The sequence below is a fragment of the Salvelinus namaycush genome, chromosome 1, assembly GCF_016432855.1.
Source record: "Salvelinus namaycush isolate Seneca chromosome 1, SaNama_1.0, whole genome shotgun sequence".
Lineage (NCBI taxonomy): Eukaryota > Metazoa > Chordata > Actinopteri > Salmoniformes > Salmonidae > Salvelinus > Salvelinus namaycush.
The window spans coordinates 76013865-76034739 of NC_052307.1; the positions used below are offsets into that span (position 1 = coordinate 76013865).

General features: G+C 41.4%; 3 protein-coding genes and 1 long non-coding RNA gene across 6 annotated transcripts; 3 read left to right on the plus strand and 1 right to left on the minus strand.

The window, feature by feature from the left end:
- The first annotated feature begins 37 nt into the window (after positions 1–37).
- LOC120048991 (mitochondrial glutamate carrier 1-like) lies at positions 38–5020 on the plus strand. 3 transcript variants are annotated; one of them, XM_038995255.1, is made up of 9 exons: positions 38–135; positions 342–386; positions 592–732; positions 869–924; positions 1115–1205; positions 1888–1945; positions 2210–2270; positions 2609–2706; positions 4564–5020. In XM_038995255.1, exons 2-9 carry the CDS (start codon positions 367–369, stop codon positions 4564–4566), a joined length of 528 nt encoding a protein of 175 aa, XP_038851183.1. In that variant the 5' UTR covers positions 38–135; positions 342–366; the 3' UTR covers positions 4567–5020. The 3 variants fall into 3 exon arrangements, with proteins under 3 accessions (XP_038851183.1, XP_038851190.1, XP_038851197.1); XM_038995262.1 differs by having other exon boundaries at positions 39–104; XM_038995269.1 differs by having other exon boundaries at positions 41–135; positions 592–717; positions 4564–5019.
- LOC120049085 lies at positions 2161–20794 on the minus strand. The gene is made up of 4 exons (XR_005477091.1): positions 20639–20794; positions 19968–20059; positions 13365–13456; positions 2161–2739 (listed from the first exon to the last, which is right to left on the minus strand). It is a non-coding gene; the product is annotated as an uncharacterized LOC120049085 (long non-coding RNA).
- Positions 10671–11906, plus strand: LOC120049045 (serum amyloid A-5 protein-like). Its single transcript, XM_038995306.1, has 4 exons — positions 10671–10803; positions 10922–11027; positions 11253–11391; positions 11597–11906. The coding sequence occupies exons 2-4, from the start codon at positions 10940–10942 to the stop codon at positions 11733–11735; spliced, it is 366 nt and encodes a 121-aa protein (XP_038851234.1). The 5' UTR covers positions 10671–10803; positions 10922–10939; the 3' UTR covers positions 11736–11906.
- Positions 17252–18556, plus strand: LOC120049056 (serum amyloid A-5 protein-like). Its single transcript, XM_038995314.1, has 4 exons — positions 17252–17416; positions 17535–17640; positions 17866–18004; positions 18211–18556. Exons 2-4 carry the CDS (start codon positions 17553–17555, stop codon positions 18347–18349), a joined length of 366 nt encoding a protein of 121 aa, XP_038851242.1. The 5' UTR covers positions 17252–17416; positions 17535–17552; the 3' UTR covers positions 18350–18556.
- Positions 20795–20875: the final 81 nt, after the last annotated feature.

The window sequence follows — 20875 nt, forward strand, 5'->3', positions numbered from 1 at the left end:
GATTGGTCCAGAAGGAGGGTGGCTGTACAATCAGCTTCTTCTGAAAGCATGGCTCAATGAATGAACACTCTTCATTTCAGGTAGCCAGCCAACACAACATTGAGGTAAATGCTACTATGCCCAGGGATAAGCCAAGTACGTTCCATGCACAGATGTTTCTCAAAGCTTTAACTGAGTGTCTGACTACTGTTCTGATATGGATTTGTACTCTGTTCTTTTCCAGTTCTCCTCCACAGCTGGCCAATTACTTGACTGACTGACTGAAACTGACGGTTGAACATTGGTTGGTTGACTGAGGTATTCTCCATCTATCGTCCACTAATCCATTGTTTTCCTTGCAGATCACGTTTACAGATATACAGACAGATGGCTGACAAGCAGATCAGGTAAGTGCGGATAAGGATATTGATTGAAACAGAAGAATCTGAGAGGATTTTATCACATGTTTTAATTGATGTTCTAGTTTGAGTCTTGAACTAATTCCTCCACTATTTTCCCGCTCTCTCATTCTTGTTTTTAACTTTTGTTATTGATTGGTCATTGTCACCTTTTTGATCCCGTCTCACCCTTCTCTCTTTCTCTCCCTCTCAGTTTACCTGCCAAATTGATCAATGGGGGAATTGCTGGACTGATTGGTGTGACATGTGTATTTCCTATTGACCTAGCCAAGACCCGTCTCCAGAACCAGCAAAATGGTTCCCGTCTCTACACCAGCATGTATGCACAAAGCTGGTAAACACACTCTTTTAACCAGTCAAAAAAAAAAAAAAAAATCTAAAACGAACTTGCAGTTTGCTTGTAGTATCTGCTTACCTCTGGTTGATTCTCTGAGGTCTTTGCACAGTAATCCTTTGTGTTCACTACACAGGTCAGATTGCCTTATCAAGACCATCCAATCAGAGGGGTACTTTGGCATGTACAGAGGTAGAACAAAATTATGTGTGTGTGTGTGTGTGTGCTTGTGCGTGCGTGCGTGTGTGTGTGTGTGTGTGTGTGTGCGTGCGTGTGTGTGGTGTGTGTGTATGTGTGTGTTCATGCGTGCGTGTGTGTGCACACAGGTTTGAGCATGTTCTTTGTTTATGACTCTGTGTCTCTATATTTCTTTGACCATTAGGTGCTGCTGTGAACCTGACTCTGGTCACTCCAGAGAAGGCCATCAAACTAGCTGCCAATGACTTCTTTAGACAGCACCTGTCCAAGGATGGGTGAGTAGTGCTCAGAGGCCTCTTTCAAACACCTGTCTGTCAAATACAATCATACACCAGTCGTAACTGACTGGTACACCAACCTCTTGCCCACTCTGATCTCTTTGAATAGATGTACTTGAAAGATGTAGTGTATACTATATCAGCTTTAACTAACTTCTTGTTTGGATTTGATATACATATCACAAATAGGATTTTAATAATATCTTCACTATGTGCTGGGATCTAGTGGTAATACGTTAGAAGTATAAATATTTTGTAAACATACAGCATGGTTGATAGGACCAATCCCACAGGCCCCTGCAGCATTATCCGCATGACATACCTGGGCTATCTTTAGCGTCCCTCAACATTTCCATGGGGTCCAACAACATGGCTGATAAATTATTGAGTGACCTGCGCTAGTGAACTGGTGAATTATTAACATGTTTCTAAGACTGTGTGAATCCGTGAGTGTGTGTATGTGTTTGTTTATGTATGTTTCTTTATGTGTATCACTAATGGTATGTTTATTGTTTAATGCATGTTTATGGTCATGTCCTTTGTGGATAGAAACAGGGAGTTTTATGTTGTATGCATTTTGTTTAATGTATGTAAATCACTTGAGATAGCACCAGACCATCCAGAGAAATTAGCAAAGTCATTGAACCAAAATGATTATGACATTTGTTCTCTCTCTCAGTCAGAAGCTCACCCTGCTGAGGGAGATGCTGGCGGGTTGTGGTGCTGGTACATGTCAGGTAAGATCAGTTTGGGTATCAGCCTCAGACAGCTTTCTACTACCATCTTGTGGCTCAACAGTCTCTTTGTCTCTCCATCTCTTTGTCTCTCCATCTCTCTGCCTCTCCATCTCTCTGTCTCTCCATCTCTGTCTCTCTGTCTCTCCATCTCTCTGTCTCTCTCTGTCTCTCCATATCTCTGTCTCTCCATCTCTCTGTCTCTCTGTCTCTCCATCTCTGTGTCTCCATCTCTTTGTCTCTCCATCTCTCCATCTCTTGGTGCAGGTCATCATCACCACTCCCATGGAGATGCTAAAGATCCAGTTACAGGATGCAGGGCGGATAGGTGAGAAATGGGTAGAAGAAGGAGAGAGGAGGTTGTATGTTCCCTTGTTCCCAGTCAGGGTTTCATGACTAACCAATGTCTTGTCAGCCAAACAAACACAAACAGATCACAGAGATCTGATCAGTTAGAACCAGTAACAGCCAGCATTGTTATTGTATCAATGTACAATAGTTATTTTATTGCTTGACCACATTTGTGACTCTTCCTTGTGTTCCTGTGACTCCTCAAATGTATTTTTGTTTGTCAACTTCTCCTGGTGCATTCCTGCTTCTCTGTCCCTGATTGATGATGTCACACTGATGATACTGATGATGTTGTGTGTGTTATGACACATGTAGAGGCTCAGAGGAAGCTGATGTCCCAGGCTGCAGTTGGGGCCCCTGGGGGCCCAGTGGAGTTGAGGTCCCATACAGCAATGCAGCTCACCCGGGAGACGGTAAGGACATCTCCGTACAGCAATGCAGCTTACCTGTGGATGGTAAGGACAGTCGTGTGTGTGTATACAGGTATGAGTGTGTATACAGTTGTAAGGTTTTTCCGTGCATCGGCAAGACAGAACAGCTGCCTCCGGTAAGACAAGGGGTGGAGGTCTGTGTCTATTTGTCAATAACAGCTGGTGCGCAAAATCAAATATTAAGGAAGTCTCGAGGTTTTGCTTGCCTGAGATAGAGTATCTCTTGATAAGCTGTAGACAACACTATTTACCAAGAGAGTGTTCATCTATGTTTTTCGTAGCTGTCTATTTACCACCACAAACCGATGCTGGCACTAAGACCGCACTCAACGATCTCTATAAAGCCATAAGCAAACAAGAAAATGCTCATCCAGAGGCGGTGCCCCTAGTGGCCGAGGACTTTAATGCAGAAAAACTCAAATCTGTTTTACCTGTTACATGTGCAAGAAGAGAGGAAAAAAACTCTAGACTACCTTTACTCCAAACACAAAGATGTTTACAAAGCTCTCCCTCGCCCTCCATTTGGCAAATCTGACCATAATTATATCCTCCTGATTCCTGCTTACAAACAAAAACTAAAGCAGGAAGTACCAGTGACTCACTCAATATGGAGGTAGTCAGATGACGCAGATGCTAAGCTACAGGACTATTTTGCTAGCAAAGACTGGTATATGTTCCGTGACTCATCCGATTTCATTGAGGAGTATACCACATCGGTCACCTGCTTCATCTATAAGTGCATCAATGACGTTGTCCCACAGTGACCATACGTACATACCTCAACCAGAAGCCATGGAATGCAGGCAACATCCGCACTGAGCTAAGCTGTTCCAGACGACTGTGTGATCACGCTCGCCGCAGTCGATGTGAGTAAGACTTTAAAAAAAAATGTTGAACCACCTTTTTCTCCACAATTTGTATCTTGTCTCATCGCTGCAACTCCCCAACGGGATAGGGAGGAGAAGGTCAAGTCATGCATCCTTCGAAACATGACCCACCAAACCGTGCTTCTTAACACCCGCCCGCTTAACCCGGAAGCCATCCGCACCAATGTGTTGGAGGAAACAGCACCAATTGTGCGCCACCCTATGGGACTCCTGATTACGGCCAGTTCTGATACAGCCCGGGATTGAACCCGTGTCTGTAGTGACGAATCTTTAAACAGGTCAACATTCACAAGGCCGCAGGGCCAGAGGAATTACCAGGACGTGTACTCCGAGCATGCGCTGACCTACTGGCAAGTGTCTTCACTGACATTTTCAACCTGTCCCTGGCCGAGTCTGTAATACCTACATGTTTCAAGCAGACCACCATAGTCCCTGTTCCCAAGAACACTAAGGTAACCTGCCTAAATGACTACTGACCCATAGCACTCACGTCTGTAGCCATTTAGTGTAGCCATGTAGCCATGAAGCCATGAACACACCAAGACAGTCGTGAGGAGGGCAGGACAATGCCTATTCCCCCAAAGATTTGGCATGGGTCCTCAGATCCTCAAAAAGTTCTACAGCTGCACCATCGAGAGCATCCTGAATGGTTGCATCACCGCCTGGTATGGCAACTGCTCGGCCTCCGATCGCAAGGGGCTACAGAGGGTAGTGCGTATGGCCCAGTACATCACTGGGGCCAAGCTTCCTGCCATCCAGGACCTATATACCAGTCAGTGTCATAGAAAGGCCCTTATTTTTCTTAAAACTGCATTGTTGGTTAAGGGCTTGTAAGTAAGCATTTCATGGTAAGGTCTACCTGTTGTATGCGGCGCATGTGACAAATAAAATGTGATTTGATTATGCCTGCCGTGTACCCTGTAAGCCAATTGATACAGTATGTGTATTACAGTGATTAAGACCAGAATTCAGACCATGACATGGGGAAGTCGGGGACGGCGGAGTGACAGACTGCATCAGGTAAACTCTCCTTCTCACTCTAACTCTTCCACTGCTTCCCTCCTGGTTTTGACAGGCCCTTTCTGATCAATTATATCCATATTATCTGATGGTAGAACATTACAACATCTACTGGTACTATGAAATAAACTGAGAAGGCATTTTAGACTAGAAAATTCAGTAAATGTCGGATAAAAAATGTCGCGACCGTCCTGATGGAAACACCAGATTTCTCATAAACTTTCCAAATATTTAATAAACTAAATACAATAGACAAGGTTGGATCTTTTTGTCTGTAAAATGAATTATGCGAGAGATGGTGGCGGAAAGGCTTTTAAGTGCAAATATTGATTTAATAAAGTAATCTTGCAGTCACAAGATGAAATGTGTGGTCCTCCCTCTCCGACTTTGGAAAGCATACAGTTTATTAGGCTACAGATGAAATAAACTATGATGAACTTCACAGCATGGTTAAATTGCAAAGTGATGAGCTTGATGCTCCTCTCCCAAAAATATTGAGGGTCTTATTCTGGTGACAAAATTAACAACCAGTGCTTGGCTGCCATTTGACAATTAAAAATAATCTCGCTCTCATGTCCATAAACTCATTCTGATTTGTTGTGGCCCCCACAATCATTTAAGTTGCCCATCCCTGATGTAGGCTATATTCGCACTGTATCTACGAGCTGCTGGCTAGAGTGCATGTGCCAATACCAGAGTGGGCACATTCGCTATATTAACTCAATATTTTTTGTAACAAAACCATCAGTTGAAAATGTGATGGAAACCAATTGAACTTTTAACCGAGAAAGTTTTTTATGTGCACTACGTTATCATACACAGAATTTTATCTGCAAAAAGTTTATTTGATGGAAACACGTATCTGGTGGGAAAATGCTCAGATTTTATTCATGCGGATTTGAGAATATTCACATGAAAATCTGCCGCAAATTGGATGGAAACCTCGCTATAGATTAAGATTTGAGATGTATATTAAAAAGGTTTTGTGGCAAAATGCTATATATCCATTATTTAGCTGGAATGGAATGTTTGTATCCTGCAGATTTGACATATAGACATATTACTTTATTGATAATTTTGTAAAAATGTATTTTTTTATATTGATGTCACCAACAGACATATCAGTAGACAGGAATTCTAATGATATCTAGTTTATGTACACCAGTGGAGACTGCTGAGGGGTGGACGGCTCATAATAATGGCTGGAATGGAGTAAATGGAATGGTACCAAACATGTTGTTCCCATTGACTGCATTCCAGCCATTACTGTGAGCCGTCCTTCCACCAGCAGAGTTGTAGTTCTTGACACAAAACGATGTGGCTGGCACCTTCTGCCATACCCTGTTCAATGGCACTTAAATATTTTGTCTTGTTTCAATTGTCTCAAGACTTAAAAATACTTGTTTAACCGGTTTCCTCTTATTCATCTACACTGATTGAAGTGGATTTAACAAGTGACATCAATGAGGGATCATATATTTTACCTGGTCAGTCTGTCACGGAAAGAGCAGGTATTCATTTAAGTGATAATGCTCTCGAAACGGGTGTTGATAGGCCCAAGATGAAGTCGAGGGCTGGCAAACTGTGCCAATATATCCTCTAAACACCAGCTTTGAGGGCATTATCAATTTTATTCAACGGGTTACCAACATATTGTAGCGACCCGCACAGACAGCTGTGTGTTATGTGTTAGGCTAGTAGGTGGTTGTGTTGTACTTACTAGTACCCAGTGTTCGCGGGGTCCGACATGCCAATCAACCTGCTATCTGCCAATCACGGGAATGCCTGGAATGTTCTGATGCCGGGCATCCTGGAGGTTGGCGGAGTAGAGTGGAGGGGGGTTGGGCAGGGGGATGGAGCATTGGAAGTTAAGACCAGGTTTAGCCTTTGTTCTCTCTCTTATGTCTGGCCTTCACAAGAGAAGGTCACGGTTGGCTTGTGGTTATCTTTCACTTATTTGGCGTGGGTTACGGCCAAACAGTAGCCTGTGTAAAGTTGGTTTAATAAACCGTCAATTCGTAAACTCAATCCTCTGTCTGGACAATTGTTCCTTTATGATCTAGTCAGGTCATTACAATATTCAACATATTTTAATAAAAATGTCATTTTGATGAAATTATTCTTACTATTTTATCCTTCACGAGATATATCCCAACATAAATCTAAGGTTGCTCCCCAAGCCGGCTGCTCGTTCGTTCTATCGGTTCGGTTGCCAGTGACACGACTCTGTTTTTTTCTGTATCTACGGACAAACCTAGTCGTTCGTACTAAATGTTCCATTTCCATACTGACTGGCAACATTCTTATCCCTTGCTTTCTAGCTAGCTAACTTACAGTCACATCAAACAGTGCAGCCAGAATAAAAGCAAACTGGCTGCATTTGCGTTTGTTTAAGCTGTTTTCTAGTGACATTTATTTGGATACATCCATAACAACAAGCTAATGATGCGCAATTTCCTCTGAAATAGCTTTGACACTTCGCTGTTTTCTCAATGACATTAAAATCAGTCTTGAAAAAAGGCGCAAATTGAAGGTGGCTCCACACGAGCAAGTTTGACCAGAGACCAGTATGACGACACACCAAATGTGTTTGATGCATCGTGGGAAAAGAGCAGGAATAGGCTTTTTTAGGCTACGGTTTGAAGTGATTGTGTTAGCTGTGTTGTTGGCTAGCTCCTCTGAATACCCAGTGTCCTAACAATAACAGCGGGGTCAATGTTTTGTGTAACTGTTAATAATCACTGCGTGCAATACAGTTTCAGAAACCTTTCATGTTGGTGTGTTGCGTGGTCATTGTTCCTTTTATTTATTAAAACACTAATTAAGCAAGTTCAAGGAATGAGTGTTTTAATAAATAAAAGGAACAATGACCACGCAACACACCAACATGAAAACAGCGTCAATAACACCTGAGGAAAGAACCAAGGGGAGTGACAGATATAGGGAAGATAATCAAGGAGGTGATGGAGTCCAGGTGAGTGTCATGAGGTGCAGGTGCGTGAGGCGATGGTGACAGGTGTGCGGGATACTCAGCAGCCTGATGACCTAGAGGCCAGAGAGGGAGTATATGTGACACCAATGTAAAATTGGAGTCATGAGAAGGGCTAACCTATGACCTGACCCATCACCTTATATATTACTGCCCCCCAGTTGTGACATCCCAAAAAACACACAAAAACTCTACAACCCATATTTCTTCTAGCCTCCCACAAATGCTTTATCTTCTTAACACTAAAACTGAACCTAAATAATATAAAAATGAAATATATATATTTTCATACAACTTAATCTAAATAGAAACTAATACGGATGTACAAAACAAACAGAAATAAAAACAAATATAAAAACAGCTGTCTCCATACTGACATGTCATTATGCTACCAACATGATATCATCATGATAGCACTGGCCATAAAAGTTTAAAACTAGTTTAAAAAAAAAAAACATCTTTTTTTTGTTACCTTTCAAAATTCAAATATTTGGTAACACTACATGGAGGTACTGTTTTAAGTACAGGTATTTGCCAAAATAAAGGAAACACTTGAGTAAAGGAGGGATACAAAGTATTTTGAAAGCAGGTGCTTCCACATAGGTGGGGTTCCTGAGTTAATTAAGCAGTTAACGTCCCATCATGCTTAGGGTCATGTATAAAAATGCTGGGCAGGTCATTATTTTGGCTATCATGGCTTTGGCCCGCAGGATGACAATGCCTCCGTCCACAGGGAAGGAGTGGTCACTGATCTGGTTGGCTGAGCATGAAAATTATGTAAACCATATGCCATGGCTATTTCAGTGACCAGATCTCAACCCAATTGAACACCTATGGGAGATTCTGGAGCAGTGCCTGAGACAGTGGTTTCCACCAAAATACAATGATTTGCAATTGAGGACTAAAGCTAAATAGGATACAGTAAAGCATTAAAATCAGTCTTTTTTTCTGATGTTGTGTTGTTGCTGACTAGAAGAGGCAGTGTTAGTTAGCCATTCTCAAGATGCCAGACATGGGTTATATCCAGAAACGGGTAGGCCTCACGAGATGCTAAGAGGCGTATGTACTTTAAACTATCCATATCATTTTTGTTGTTGTTGCAGTATGCCCCATAAAAGCTCACTAGGTTTTCTAATGCCTTCTTTGTGAGTCACTGGAAAACCTCCCTGGTCTTTGTTATTGAATCTTTGTTTGAAATTCACTGCTTGACTAAGAGACCTTACAGATAATTGTATATGTATGGTACAGAGATTAAGTAGTCAAAAATCATGTTAAACACTACTATTGCACACAGAGTGAGTCCATGGAACTTATGTGACTTGTTAAGGACATTTTACCCCTGAACACATTTAGGCTTGCCATAACAAAGGGATTGAATACTTATTGACTCAAGACATTTCTGATTTTCATTTTTATTAATTTGTAAAAGTTTCTAAAACCAAAATTCCACTTTGACATTATGGGGTAATGTGTCTAGGCCAGTGACATAACATATCAATTAAAACATTTTAAATTCAGGCTGTAACAAAATGTGGAAAAAGTCAATGGATGTGGATACTTTCTGAAGGTACTGTACATGTCGACAACAGAGGGACACGCCCCAATCCACATCGACGGGGCCGCAGTGGACAAGGTGAAAAGCTTCAAGTTCCCCGGCTTGGCCCCTAAGACCCACACAAACTTTTACAGATGCACCATTGAGAGCATCCTGTCGGGCTGTATCACTGCCTGGTACGGCAACTGCACCACCCGCAACCGCAGGGCTCTCCAGAGGGTGCTGTGGTCAGCCCAATGCATCACCGGGGGCACAATGCCTGCCCTCCAGGACACCTAGAGCACCCGATGTCAAAAGAAGACCAAAAAGATCATCAAGGACATCAACCACCCGAGCCACAGCCTGTTCACCTTGCTATCATCCAGAAGGCAAGGTCAGTACAGGTGCATCAAAGCTGGGACCGAGAGACTGAAAAACAGCTTCTATCTCAAGGCCATCAGACTGTTAAATAGCCATCACTTGCTGGCCTCCACGCAGTACCCTTCCCTGAACTTAGTCATTGTCACTTGCCTGCTACCCCTCGGTTACTCAACCCTCCACCTTAGAGGCTGCTAACCTATGCACATAGACATGGAATCACTGATTACTTTAATAATGGAACACTGGTCACTTTCATAACGTTAACATACTGTTTTACTAATTTCATATGTACAGTATATACTGCATTTTATTTAATGCCATCTCATTCAACTATTAATGTATATATACTATTCTATCCTACGTATTCTACAGATATACTAAATATTCTATCCACATACCGTCCATAATGTCTATGCATCCCATCACATATATATATATATATATATATACTTCAGTCTCCGACATTGCTTGTTGTAATATTTATATATTTCTTAATTCCATTCTTTTACTTTTAGATCTGTGTGTATTGTTGTAAATTGTTAGATATTGCTACACTCGCAAAACATCTGCTAAATATGTGTATGCGACCAATACATTTTGATTTGATTTGTAAACAAGAGTAATAGTGACCAGTAGTAGGATTAAAAGATAGATACTAATGGTAATGGAAATTATTGAGTCAATGAACAGCAGCATAGGTGTGAGGGGGAGCAGTAATTGTGTAACCCGTAAGTTGTGGACATGCAAATTGCCTTTCATGTCTATGTCTATTAAATACCTGTATTCTACCCTACTATAGTAGTCTATAATGAATCATATCATAAGGAATCATTCTCTCATATTAGGTGAGAGGCAAACTTTTGGAACCTCATCCATCATGACAATTACGACATTAAAAGCAGAAAAACAAACTGCATTGCCCCCATTAGTCTTATTAATGCAGACACATCACATTTTGATGCCTTGTTTTTTTAAGCTGTAGGCCTAGTTACACAATTGAGGAGTATCCTCCTTATTGCCCAAGGCTTCAGAGCAGGTCCTCTAATTCATCTTGTCATGACCTGGAAATTTCTCATCTTGTGTTCCCGGGCATACACTTCTGATCGTAATAGCTTGGGAGGACGAAGTTAGGGAATTCCAGCTTTTAGAAAAACAGAACTCCTCCCTGGTCTGAGTGGAATATAAGAACAAGCTGCAGACCACAAACCAACACGAAACACAAGGGAGTTCAAACTGCCTGACTGACTAACTAACTAAGGAGCTAGAAGGTAAGCGATAACTCTGTTATATGAGGCAGTCAGAGTTTAAGTTGAATAAATTATCTGTAAATATGTTAGCAATTCATAAAGTAGCCTATGCTCTCTCTCACCCTCATGTTTCCTTCAGTTTGTCGCATCTGCAAGTATGAAGCTGCTTCTAGCTGGACTTGTTCTGACCCTTATTGTGGGGGCTCAAGCTCAGTGGTACCACTTCCCTGGTGAAGCTGTTCAAGGTCCGTTTATACACTTTAATCATTGTTTCTTCATTGTTGACAGAAATAGATACAGAAACCAATAGCAACAAATCTATCAAGAGCGACAAATCATTCAAGAGCAACATGTACTGTATTTGAGGACTCCTTTAAAGTCATTGTTATTTCTTGAGGCTAGTGGTTTGAAAAGTTGTAAAGTTCCTTGAAAGTGTCAAACTCGACATCTGTGTCCTCCTGACCCTGCAGGTGCTAAAGACATGTGGCGTGCATATGACGACATGAAGGACGCCAACTGGAAAAACTCAGACAAGTACTTTCACGCTCGGGGCAACTATGATGCTGCCAGGAGAGGACCAGGGGGCAGGTGGGCAGCAACAGTCATCAGGTGGGTGATTCTCAAATATCTGTGAGATGCTTATAATGTGGTTCAGTTGGTCATCAAATTATCTCATAAAAACTTTCTCCTTTCTCTAATTAGTTCTTTATGCCACTTTTTGTAAAAAAAAAAAAAAGTGGTCAGAAAGACAATTTTACCATTATTGGTTTACTGTGGTTGGCGAGTTACTTATGTAATATTTCTCCTCTCTCAGTGATGGCCGGGAGATGGTTCAGGGTTCCAGTGGTCGAGGACACGAGGACTCAGCAGCTGACCAGGAGGCTAACCGCTGGGGACGTAATGGAGGGGACCCCAACCGCTACAGACCCAATGGACTCCCGAGGAAATACTGAACTTAAAAAAAAGGAGGTTACTAGCCAAACTGAAGGACCACATTCCAAACAAACATATTGCACTTAATTACTGCTTTTGGTAAAACTGTCATATTCTCAAAAATGATTTTGCCCAAATGTTCTGCTAATAGACAGGTACATGGTACTGAAACTTAGTATACAATATATTTCAAAAGTGTTGCAAAAATAAAGTGATTACGCAACCAGAGACCGAATGTCTTTCTGTATTCAGTATGATATGACTGGTTGGAAAGAAATTTTGAAATCCTGAAATGTACACTCAAATGATCTGGTGTTGACATTTTCCCAGCCTCCAACTGGCAACCGGTCAGCCCTTTACAACTAGAAAGAGGGACTTTTGGACAGTGGGGTAGCCGTACATAGTACACGTTTTTCATAGGAGACATAGAAGAAGTTGAGAAAAACATAGGAGACGAGGCTAAGATTAATGCAGATGACGAGGTGATGTGAACTTTGAGGGTGCAACAACAATTCTTTGCCTCTACCCATCCCTAAGCTCCCTCTCTCCAACACAACACACACTGTGTCCTCCCCTTCTCACTTACAACCAATAGATGCTGGTTTAATTGACCACCGATCCACCAGGCCAATTTGTTGAGTGTAACGATATAGCAGGGAATCCTGTTATTAGTGGTGCAGGGGAAGTAAGGAGGCCTGCAGGTACCATATAGGCTTGAACAGCTGGTCCAGGAGGATAAAAAGTGGTAGGTCAGTTCATGACAAATTACAATTATAATATTGGTATCTGCCACGTCCATTTCAGTATATTTGTTAATCATTGAGTGTCACTGATGAAATCTTTGTGAAAATAGAGACATGCTCTGGAACAAAGCTGGTGCCAGGCTATCCTTGTTGTGACATCACAAGAGAAGCATGGGGAGAGAGGGCAAAGGGGAGAGGATGGATGCCCCTGCTGTTAATCAATGGAACATGACAGTTTGAATGAGGATTCAATTCAACATACTATGCAACTCTATTGAGACCGGAGATTAGATGAGTAGGCTATGTATAAGTTAACACAGATAGATAATATGCATAAAATTAGCATACAGCTAGGCTTTTGAACATAACCACTCATTATTACAGAATGCAAAATTACAGGCGTACTGTAAAATATGCACAGACATACAATGTTTTGATGAGCCTGACCACACCTCCACACAAGCAACCAATGAGAGTATGGTCCAAAGTACTGTACCAGCTTCTTTGGAACAGACTTTGAACAGAGTGAGTCAGTGAGTGAGTGAGTGAGTGAGTGAGTGAGTGAGTCAGTGAGTCAGTGAGTCAGTCAGTCAGTCAGTGAGTGAGTGAGTGAGTGAGTGAGTGAGTGAGTGAGTGAGTGAGTGAGTGAGTGAGTGAGTGAGTGAGTGAGTGAGTGAGTGAGTGAGTGAGTGAGTGAGTGAGTGAGTGAGTGAGTGAGGCAGAGAGACGAGCTAAGAAATTGTAACACAGAGGAATTGTAACTCAGGTATATGGCTTTCCTAGATTTTCTCTTTTTTGTCACTCTTAATTTGAAAATATGTACTTTAGGGCTCAAAGTGAGGTCAATAGCAATAGATTTTGCAATATCAAATATCATAGATTTCGCTATATCATGATTAACTTCACCTGAGATGTGAAATGGGTAGCAACAGGGTTCAGCTTCACCAAGTGGAAATAAGTAGCCTCAGCAGTTGCACTCAGCATCTATGTGATGAGCCCTGAAATGCAGCAAGGAAAACATAAGCATCATGTATTGAATACCTGATCTGTGTATACATTTGTGTGGGTGGAAGGTTCACCGCGTGAGCAATGATGTGTAGTTAACGGGGGTGAATTATGTTAAGTCAGGTTTACCTGACAATCACAACACTCAAATCTGAATGTGCAAGGCAGATAGGTGGTGGAATGGGTATAGTGTTACGTGGAAGTATTTATTCATGATGTATTAAAAAACTAGATGTGGTAAGTCTCTCCATTACCACATGTAATCCATTCCTGGCAATGAAAAATACATGAGCTCATACTGTACATATAAATGAAAAGCAGACATTGTGACAGACTAGACCTCAAACAGATATACACCCATATTTCTAATCACAGTATTGGATGTCTCATCTCCCTCTCTCTTTCTCTGCTTTCTCTTGTTCCATTCAAATACAATACACACACACAAATCAGGAGAGATTTGGGAGGAGTAGGAGTAGAGGAAATAGAAGAGTTGGGGATAGAATTAGGGTTGAGGGAGGAGTGGAGGGGAAGGATTGATGTGATTGGTCCAGAAGGAGGGTGGCTGTACAATCATATTCTTCTGAAAGCATGGCTCAATGAATGAACACTCTTCATTTCAGGTAGCCAACCAACACAACATTGAGGTAAATGTTGAGGTAAACTTTTTCAGTTCTGCCCACAAATTTTCTATAGGAATGAGGTCAGGGCTTTGTGATGGCCCCTCCAATACCTTGACTTTGTTGTCCTTAAGCCATTTTGCCACAACTTTGGAAGTATGCTTGGGGTCATTTTCCATTTGGAAGACCTATTTGCGACCAAGCTTTAACTTCCTGACTGATGTCTTGAGATGTTGCTTCAAAATACCCACATAATTTTCCTTCCTCATGATGCCAACTATTTTGTGAAATGCACCGTCCCTCCTGCAACAAAGCACCCCCACAACATGATGCTACCACCCCTGTGCTTCACGTTTGGGATGGTGTTCTTCGGGCTTGCAAACCTTCCCCTTTTACCTCCAAACATAACGATGGTCATTAAGGCCAAACAGTTCTATTTTTGTTACATCAGACCAGAGGACATTTCTCCAAAAAGTACGATCTTTGTCCCCATGTGCAGTTGCAAACCGTAGTCTGGCTTTTTTATGGCGGTTTTGGAGCAGTGGCTTCTTCCTTGCTGAGCGGACTTTCAGGTTATGTCGATATAGGACTCATTTCACTGTGGATATAGATATTATTGTACCTGTTTCCACCAGCATCTTCACAAGGTCCTTTGCTGTTGTTCTGGGATTGATTTGCACTTTTCGCAACAAAGTACGTTCATCTCTAGGAGACAGAAGGCGTCTCCTTCCTGAGCGGTATGACGGCTGCGTGGTCCCACGGTGTGTATACTTGTGTACTATTGCTTGTACAGATGAACGTGGTATCTTCAGGCATTTGGAAATTTCTCCCAAGGATGTACCAGACTTGTGGAGGTCTACAATTTGTTTTCTGAGGTCTTGGCTAATTTCTTTTGATTTTCCCATGATGTCAAGCAAAGAGGCGCTGAGTTTGAAGGTAGGCCTTGAAATACATCCACAGGTACACCTCCAATTGACTCAAATTATGTCAATTAGCCTATCAGAAGCTTCTAAAGCCATTACATAATTTTCTGGAATTTTCCAAGCTGTTTAAAAGGCACAGTCAACTTACTGTATGTAAACTTCTGACCCACTGGAATTGTGATACAGTGAATTATAAGTGAAATATTCTGTCTGTAAACAATTGTTGGAAAAATGATGTCCTAACCAACTTGTCAAACTATTGTTTGTTAACCTGTTTGGCGTGCAAGCCCGACGTCGGTACACTTATGACAACAGCCAGCTCAAAGTGCAGGGCGCGAAATTCAAAAGATATATTTTTTAAATATTTAACTTTCACACATTAACAAGTCCAATACAGCATATGAAAGGTACACATCTTGTGAATCAAGCCAACATGTCCGATTTTTAAAATGTTTTACAGGGAAGACACAATATGTAAATCTATTAGCTAACCACGTTAGCAAAAGACACCACTTTTCTTACTCCATCAGTTTTTTACTCCATCAGTAGCTATCACAAATTCGACCAAATAAAGATATAAATAGCCACTAACCAAGAAACAACTTCATCAGATGACAGTCTGATAACATATTTATTGTATAGCATATGTTTTGTTAGAAAAATGTGCATATTTCAGGTATAAATCATAGTTTACATTGCAGCTACAGTCAGAAATTGCACCGAAAGCAGACAGAAAAATTACAGACACCAACGCCAAATAACTAAATACTCATCATAAAACATTTCTGAAAAATACATAGTGTACAGCAATTGAAAGACAGGCATCTTGTGATTCCAGACAATATTTCCGATTTATCAAGTGTTTTACAGCGAAAACACAATATAGCGTTATATTAGCGTAGCCACAATAGCCAGAAACACTTGGGCGCCGACGACCAGTTCACATGCACGACAGATATTAGAAATAGCATCATAAAATGTTTCTTACTTTTGGTGATCTTCCGTCAGAATGTTGGACAAGGTGTCCTTTGTCCAGAACAGTCGTTGTTTGGATCTGGAACGGCAAATTTCCCTCTTGATTTAGCATGGGCACTTGCCAAGTGGCACGGATCTCTCCAACGTCAACAAAGTCAGAGAACGGAACACGGCAAAACTCCCGAAAAAATTTCAATAATCTGATTAAACTATATTGAAAAAACATACTTTCGATGATATGGTCACATGTATCAAATAAAATCTAAACCGGAGATGTTAGTTGTCCATAACGACAGCTAAACAGAAGGCAAATCCATGTCCCCTTTCGCGCGCTCCAGAAACAGGAAATGGACGGTCACGTCATACAAAGAGCTTTAATTCCACCTCAGACCAAGATAAACACGAAATTTCTTCTCTCACCGCCTCTTGACAACCAGGGGAAGGTGTATGAAGTGTACGTAGACTCTTACGTATCATGCCCATGTATAGGCAGGAAGTTGAACAGAGCATCGATTTCTGACATTCCACTTCCTGGTCAGGAAATGTGCTGCAGAATGAGTTCTGTTTCACTCAGAGAAATAATTCAAATGGTTTTAGAAACTAGAGAGTGTTTTCTATCCAATAGTAATAATAATATGCATATTGTACGAGCAAGAATTGAGTACGAGGCCGTTTGAAATGGGCACAATTTAACTGGCTACTCAATACTGCCCCTTGCAGCCATGAGAAGTTTTAACAAGAAATTTGTGGAGTGGTTGAAAAACGAGTTTTAATGACTCCAACCTAAGTGTTGTAAACTTCCATCTTCAACTGTGAATAGATACTAATGGTAATGGAAATCAATAATCAATGAACAGCAGCATAGGTGTGAGGGGGAGCAGTAATTGTGTAACCCGTAAGTTGTGGACATGCAAATTGCCTTTCATGTCTATGTCTATTAAATACCTGTATTCTACCCTACTATAGTAGTCTATAATGAATCATATCATAAGGAATCATTCTCTCATATTAGGTGAGAGGCAAACTTTTGGAACCTCATCCATCATGACAATTACGACATTAAAAGCAGAAAAACAAACTGCATTGCCTCCATTAGTCTTATTAATGCAGACACATCACATTTTGATGCCTTGTTTTTTTAAGCTGTAGGCCTAGTTACACAATTGAGGAGTATCCTCCTTATTGCCCAAGGCTTCAGAGCAGGTCCTCTAATTAATCTTGTCATGACCTGGAAATTTCTCATCTTGTGTTCCCGGGCATACACTTCTGATCGTAATAGCTTGGGAGGACGAAGTTAGGGAATTCCAGCTTTTGGAAAAACAGAACTCCTCCCTGGTCTGAGTGGAATATAAGAACAAGCTGCAGACCACAAACCAACACGAAACACAAGGGAGTTCAAACTGCCTGACTGACTAACTAACTAAGGAGCTAGAAGGTAAGTGATAACTCTGTTATATGAGGCAGTCAGAGTTTAAGTTGAATAAATTATCTGTAAATATGTTAGCAATTCATAAAGTAGCCTATGCTCTCTCTCACCCTCATGTTTCCTTCAGTTTGTCGCATCTGCAAGTATGAAGCTGCTTCTAGCTGGACTTGTTCTGACCCTTATTGTGGGGGCTCAAGCTCAGTGGTACCACTTCCCTGGTGAAGCTGCTCGAGGTCCGTTTATACACTTTAATCATTGTTTCTTCATTGTTGACAGAAACAGATACAGAAACCAATAGCAACAAATCTATCAAGAGCGACAAATCATTCAAGAGCAACATGTACTGTATTTGAGGACTCCTTTAAAGTCATTGTTATTTCTTGAGGCTAGTGGTTTGAAAAGTTGTAAAGTTCCTTGAAAGTGTCAAACTCGACATCTGTGTCCTCCTGACCCTGCAGGTGCTAAAGACATGTGGCGTGCATATGACGACATGAAGGACGCCAACTGGAAAAACTCAGACAAGTACTTTCACGCTCGGGGCAACTATGATGCTGCCAGGAGAGGACCAGGGGGCAGGTGGGCAGCAACAGTCATCAGGTGGGTGATTCTCAAATATCTGTGAGATGCTTATAATGTGGTTCAGTTGGTCATCAAATTATCTCATAAAAACTTTCTCCTTTCTCTAATTAGTTCTTTATGCCACTTTTTGTAAAAAAAAAAAAAAAGTGGTCAGAAAGACAATTTTACCATTATTGGTTTACTGTGGTTGGCGAGTTACTTATGTAATATTTCTCCTCTCTCAGTGATGGCCGGGAGATGGTTCAGGGTTCCAGTGGTCGAGGACACGAGGACTCAGCAGCTGACCAGGAGGCTAACCGCTGGGGACGTAATGGAGGGGACCCCAACCGCTACAGACCCAATGGACTCCCGAGGAAATACTGAACTTAAAAAAAAGGAGGTTACTAGCCAAACTGAAGGACCACATTCCAAACAAACATATTGCACTTAATTACTGCTTTTGGTAAAACTGTCATATTCTCAAAAATGATTTTGCCCAAATGTTCTGCTAATAGACAGGTACATGGTACTGAAACTTAGTATACAATATATTTCAAAAGTGTTGCAAAATAAAGTGATTACACAACCAGAGACCGAATGTCTTTCTGTATTCAGTATGATATGACTGGTTGGAAAGAAATTTTGAAATCCTGAAATGTACACTCAAATGATCTGGTGTTGACATTTTCCCAGCCTCCAACTGGCAACCGGTCAGCCCTTTACAACTAGAAAGAGGGACTTTTGGACAGTGGGGTAGCCGTACATAGTACACGTTTTTCATAGGAGACATAGAAGAAGTTGAGAAAAACATAGGAGACAAGAGGCTAAGATTAATGCAGATGACGAGGTGATGTGAACTTTGAGGGTGCAACAACAATTCTTTGCCTCTACCCATCCCTAAGCTCCCTCTCTCCAACACAACACACACTGTGTCCTCCCCTTCTCACTTACAACCAATAGATGCTGGTTTAATTGACCACCGATCCACCAGGCCAATTTGTTGAGTGTAACGATATAGCAGGGATTCCTGTTATTAGTGGTGCAGGGGAAGTAAGGAGGCCTGCAGGTACCATATAGGCTTGAACAGCTGGTCCAGGAGGATAAAAAGTGGTAGGTCAGTTCATGACAAATTACAATTATAATATTGGTATCTGCCACGTCCATTTCAGTATATTTGTTAATCATTGAGTGTCACTGATGAAATCTTTGTGAAAATAGAGACATGCTCTGGAACAAAGCTGGTGCCAGGCTATCCTTGTTGTGACATCACAAGAGAAGCATGGGGAGAGAGGGCAAAGGGGAGAGGATGGATGCCCCTGCTGTTAATCAATGGAACATGACAGTTTGAATGAGGATTCAATTCAACATACTATGCAACTCTATTGAGACCGGAGATTAGATGAGTAGGCTATGTATAAGTTAACACAGATAGATAATATGCATAAAATTAGCATACAGCTAGGCTTTTCAACATAACCACTCATTATTACAGAATGCAGAATTATAGGCGTACTGTAAAATATGCACAGACATACAATGTTTTGATGAGCCTGACCACACCTCCACACAAGCAACCAATGAGAGTAGGGTCCAAAGTACTGTACCAGCTTCTTTGGAACAGACTTTGAACAGAGTGAGTGAGTGAGTGAGTGAGTGAGTGAGTGAGTGAGTGAGTGAGTGAGTGAGTGAGTGAATGAGTGAGTGAGTGAGTGAGTGAGTGAGTGAGTGAGTGAGTGAGTGAGTGAGTGAGTGAGTGAGTGAGTGAGTGAGTGAGTGAGTGAGTGAGTGAGTGAGTGAATGAGAGAGAGAGAGAGACAGAGAGACGAGCTAAGAAATTCTAACACAGAGGAATTGTAACTCAGGTATATGGCTTTCCTAGATTTTCTCTTTTTTGTCACTCTTAATTTGAAAATATGTACTTTAGGGCTCAAAGTGAGGTCAATAGCAATAGATTTTGCAATATCAAATATCATAGATTTCGCTATATCATGATTAACTTCACCTGAGATGTGAAATGGGTAGCAACAGGGTTCAGCTTCACCAAGTGGAAATAAGTAGCCTCAGCAGTTGCACTCAGCATCTATGTGATGAGCCCTGAAATGCAGCAAGGAAAACATAAGCATCATGTATTGAATACCCGATCTGTGTATACATTTATGTGGAAGGTTCACCGGGTGAGCAATGATGTGTAGTTAACGGGGGTGAATTATGTTAAGTCAGGTTTGCCTGACAATCACAACACTCAAATCTGAATGTGCAAGGCAGATAGGTGGTGGAATGGGTATAGTGTTACGTGGAAATATTTATTCATGATGTATTAACAAACTAGATGTGGTAAGTCTCTCCATTACCACATGTAATCCATTCCTGGCAATGAAAAATACATGAGCTCATACTGTACATATAAATGAAAAGCAGACATTGAGTAGACAGACCACTCCTGTGCCTTCTCTTAGGTACTATTCTACGACCAAGGTCCACACACACACACACACACACACACACACACACACACACACACACACACACACACACACACACACACACACACACACACACACACACACACACACACACACACACACACACACAGCACAGCACAACACAACACAGTAGATCCTTTTATAAAGACAACAAAGCGAAATATTCGGTCAAAGATATATTGTTACAAACCTGCAAAAAGAGAAGGAGTGCTGTGAGCTGACAGACTAGACCTCAAACAGATATACACCCATATTTCTAATCACAGTATTGGATGTCCCATCTCCCTCTCTCTTTCTCTGCTTTCTCTTGTTCCATTCAAATACAATACACACACACAAATCAGGAGAGATTTGGGAGGAGTAGGAGTAGAGGAAATAGAAGAGTTGGGGATAGAATTAGGGTTGAGGGAGGAGTGGAGGGGAAGGA

Coding starts and splice junctions, on each gene's coding strand:
- LOC120048991 (XM_038995255.1), top strand. CDS start 367: ATGGCTGACAAGCAGATCAG. Junction 387..591: donor ATGGCTGACAAGCAGATCAG/GTAAGTGCGGAT, acceptor TCTCCCTCTCAG/TTTACCTGCCAAATTGATCA. Junction 1,946..2,209: donor GTGGTGCTGGTACATGTCAG/GTAAGATCAGTT, acceptor CTCTTGGTGCAG/GTCATCATCACCACTCCCAT.
- LOC120049045 (XM_038995306.1), top strand. CDS start 10,940: ATGAAGCTGCTTCTAGCTGGACTTGTTCTGACCCTTATTGTGGGGGCT. Junction 11,028..11,252: donor CCCTGGTGAAGCTGTTCAAG/GTCCGTTTATAC, acceptor CTGACCCTGCAG/GTGCTAAAGACATGTGGCGT. Junction 11,392..11,596: donor TGGGCAGCAACAGTCATCAG/GTGGGTGATTCT, acceptor CTCCTCTCTCAG/TGATGGCCGGGAGATGGTTC.
- LOC120049056 (XM_038995314.1), top strand. CDS start 17,553: ATGAAGCTGCTTCTAGCTGGACTTGTTCTGACCCTTATTGTGGGGGCT. Junction 17,641..17,865: donor CCCTGGTGAAGCTGCTCGAG/GTCCGTTTATAC, acceptor CTGACCCTGCAG/GTGCTAAAGACATGTGGCGT. Junction 18,005..18,210: donor TGGGCAGCAACAGTCATCAG/GTGGGTGATTCT, acceptor CTCCTCTCTCAG/TGATGGCCGGGAGATGGTTC.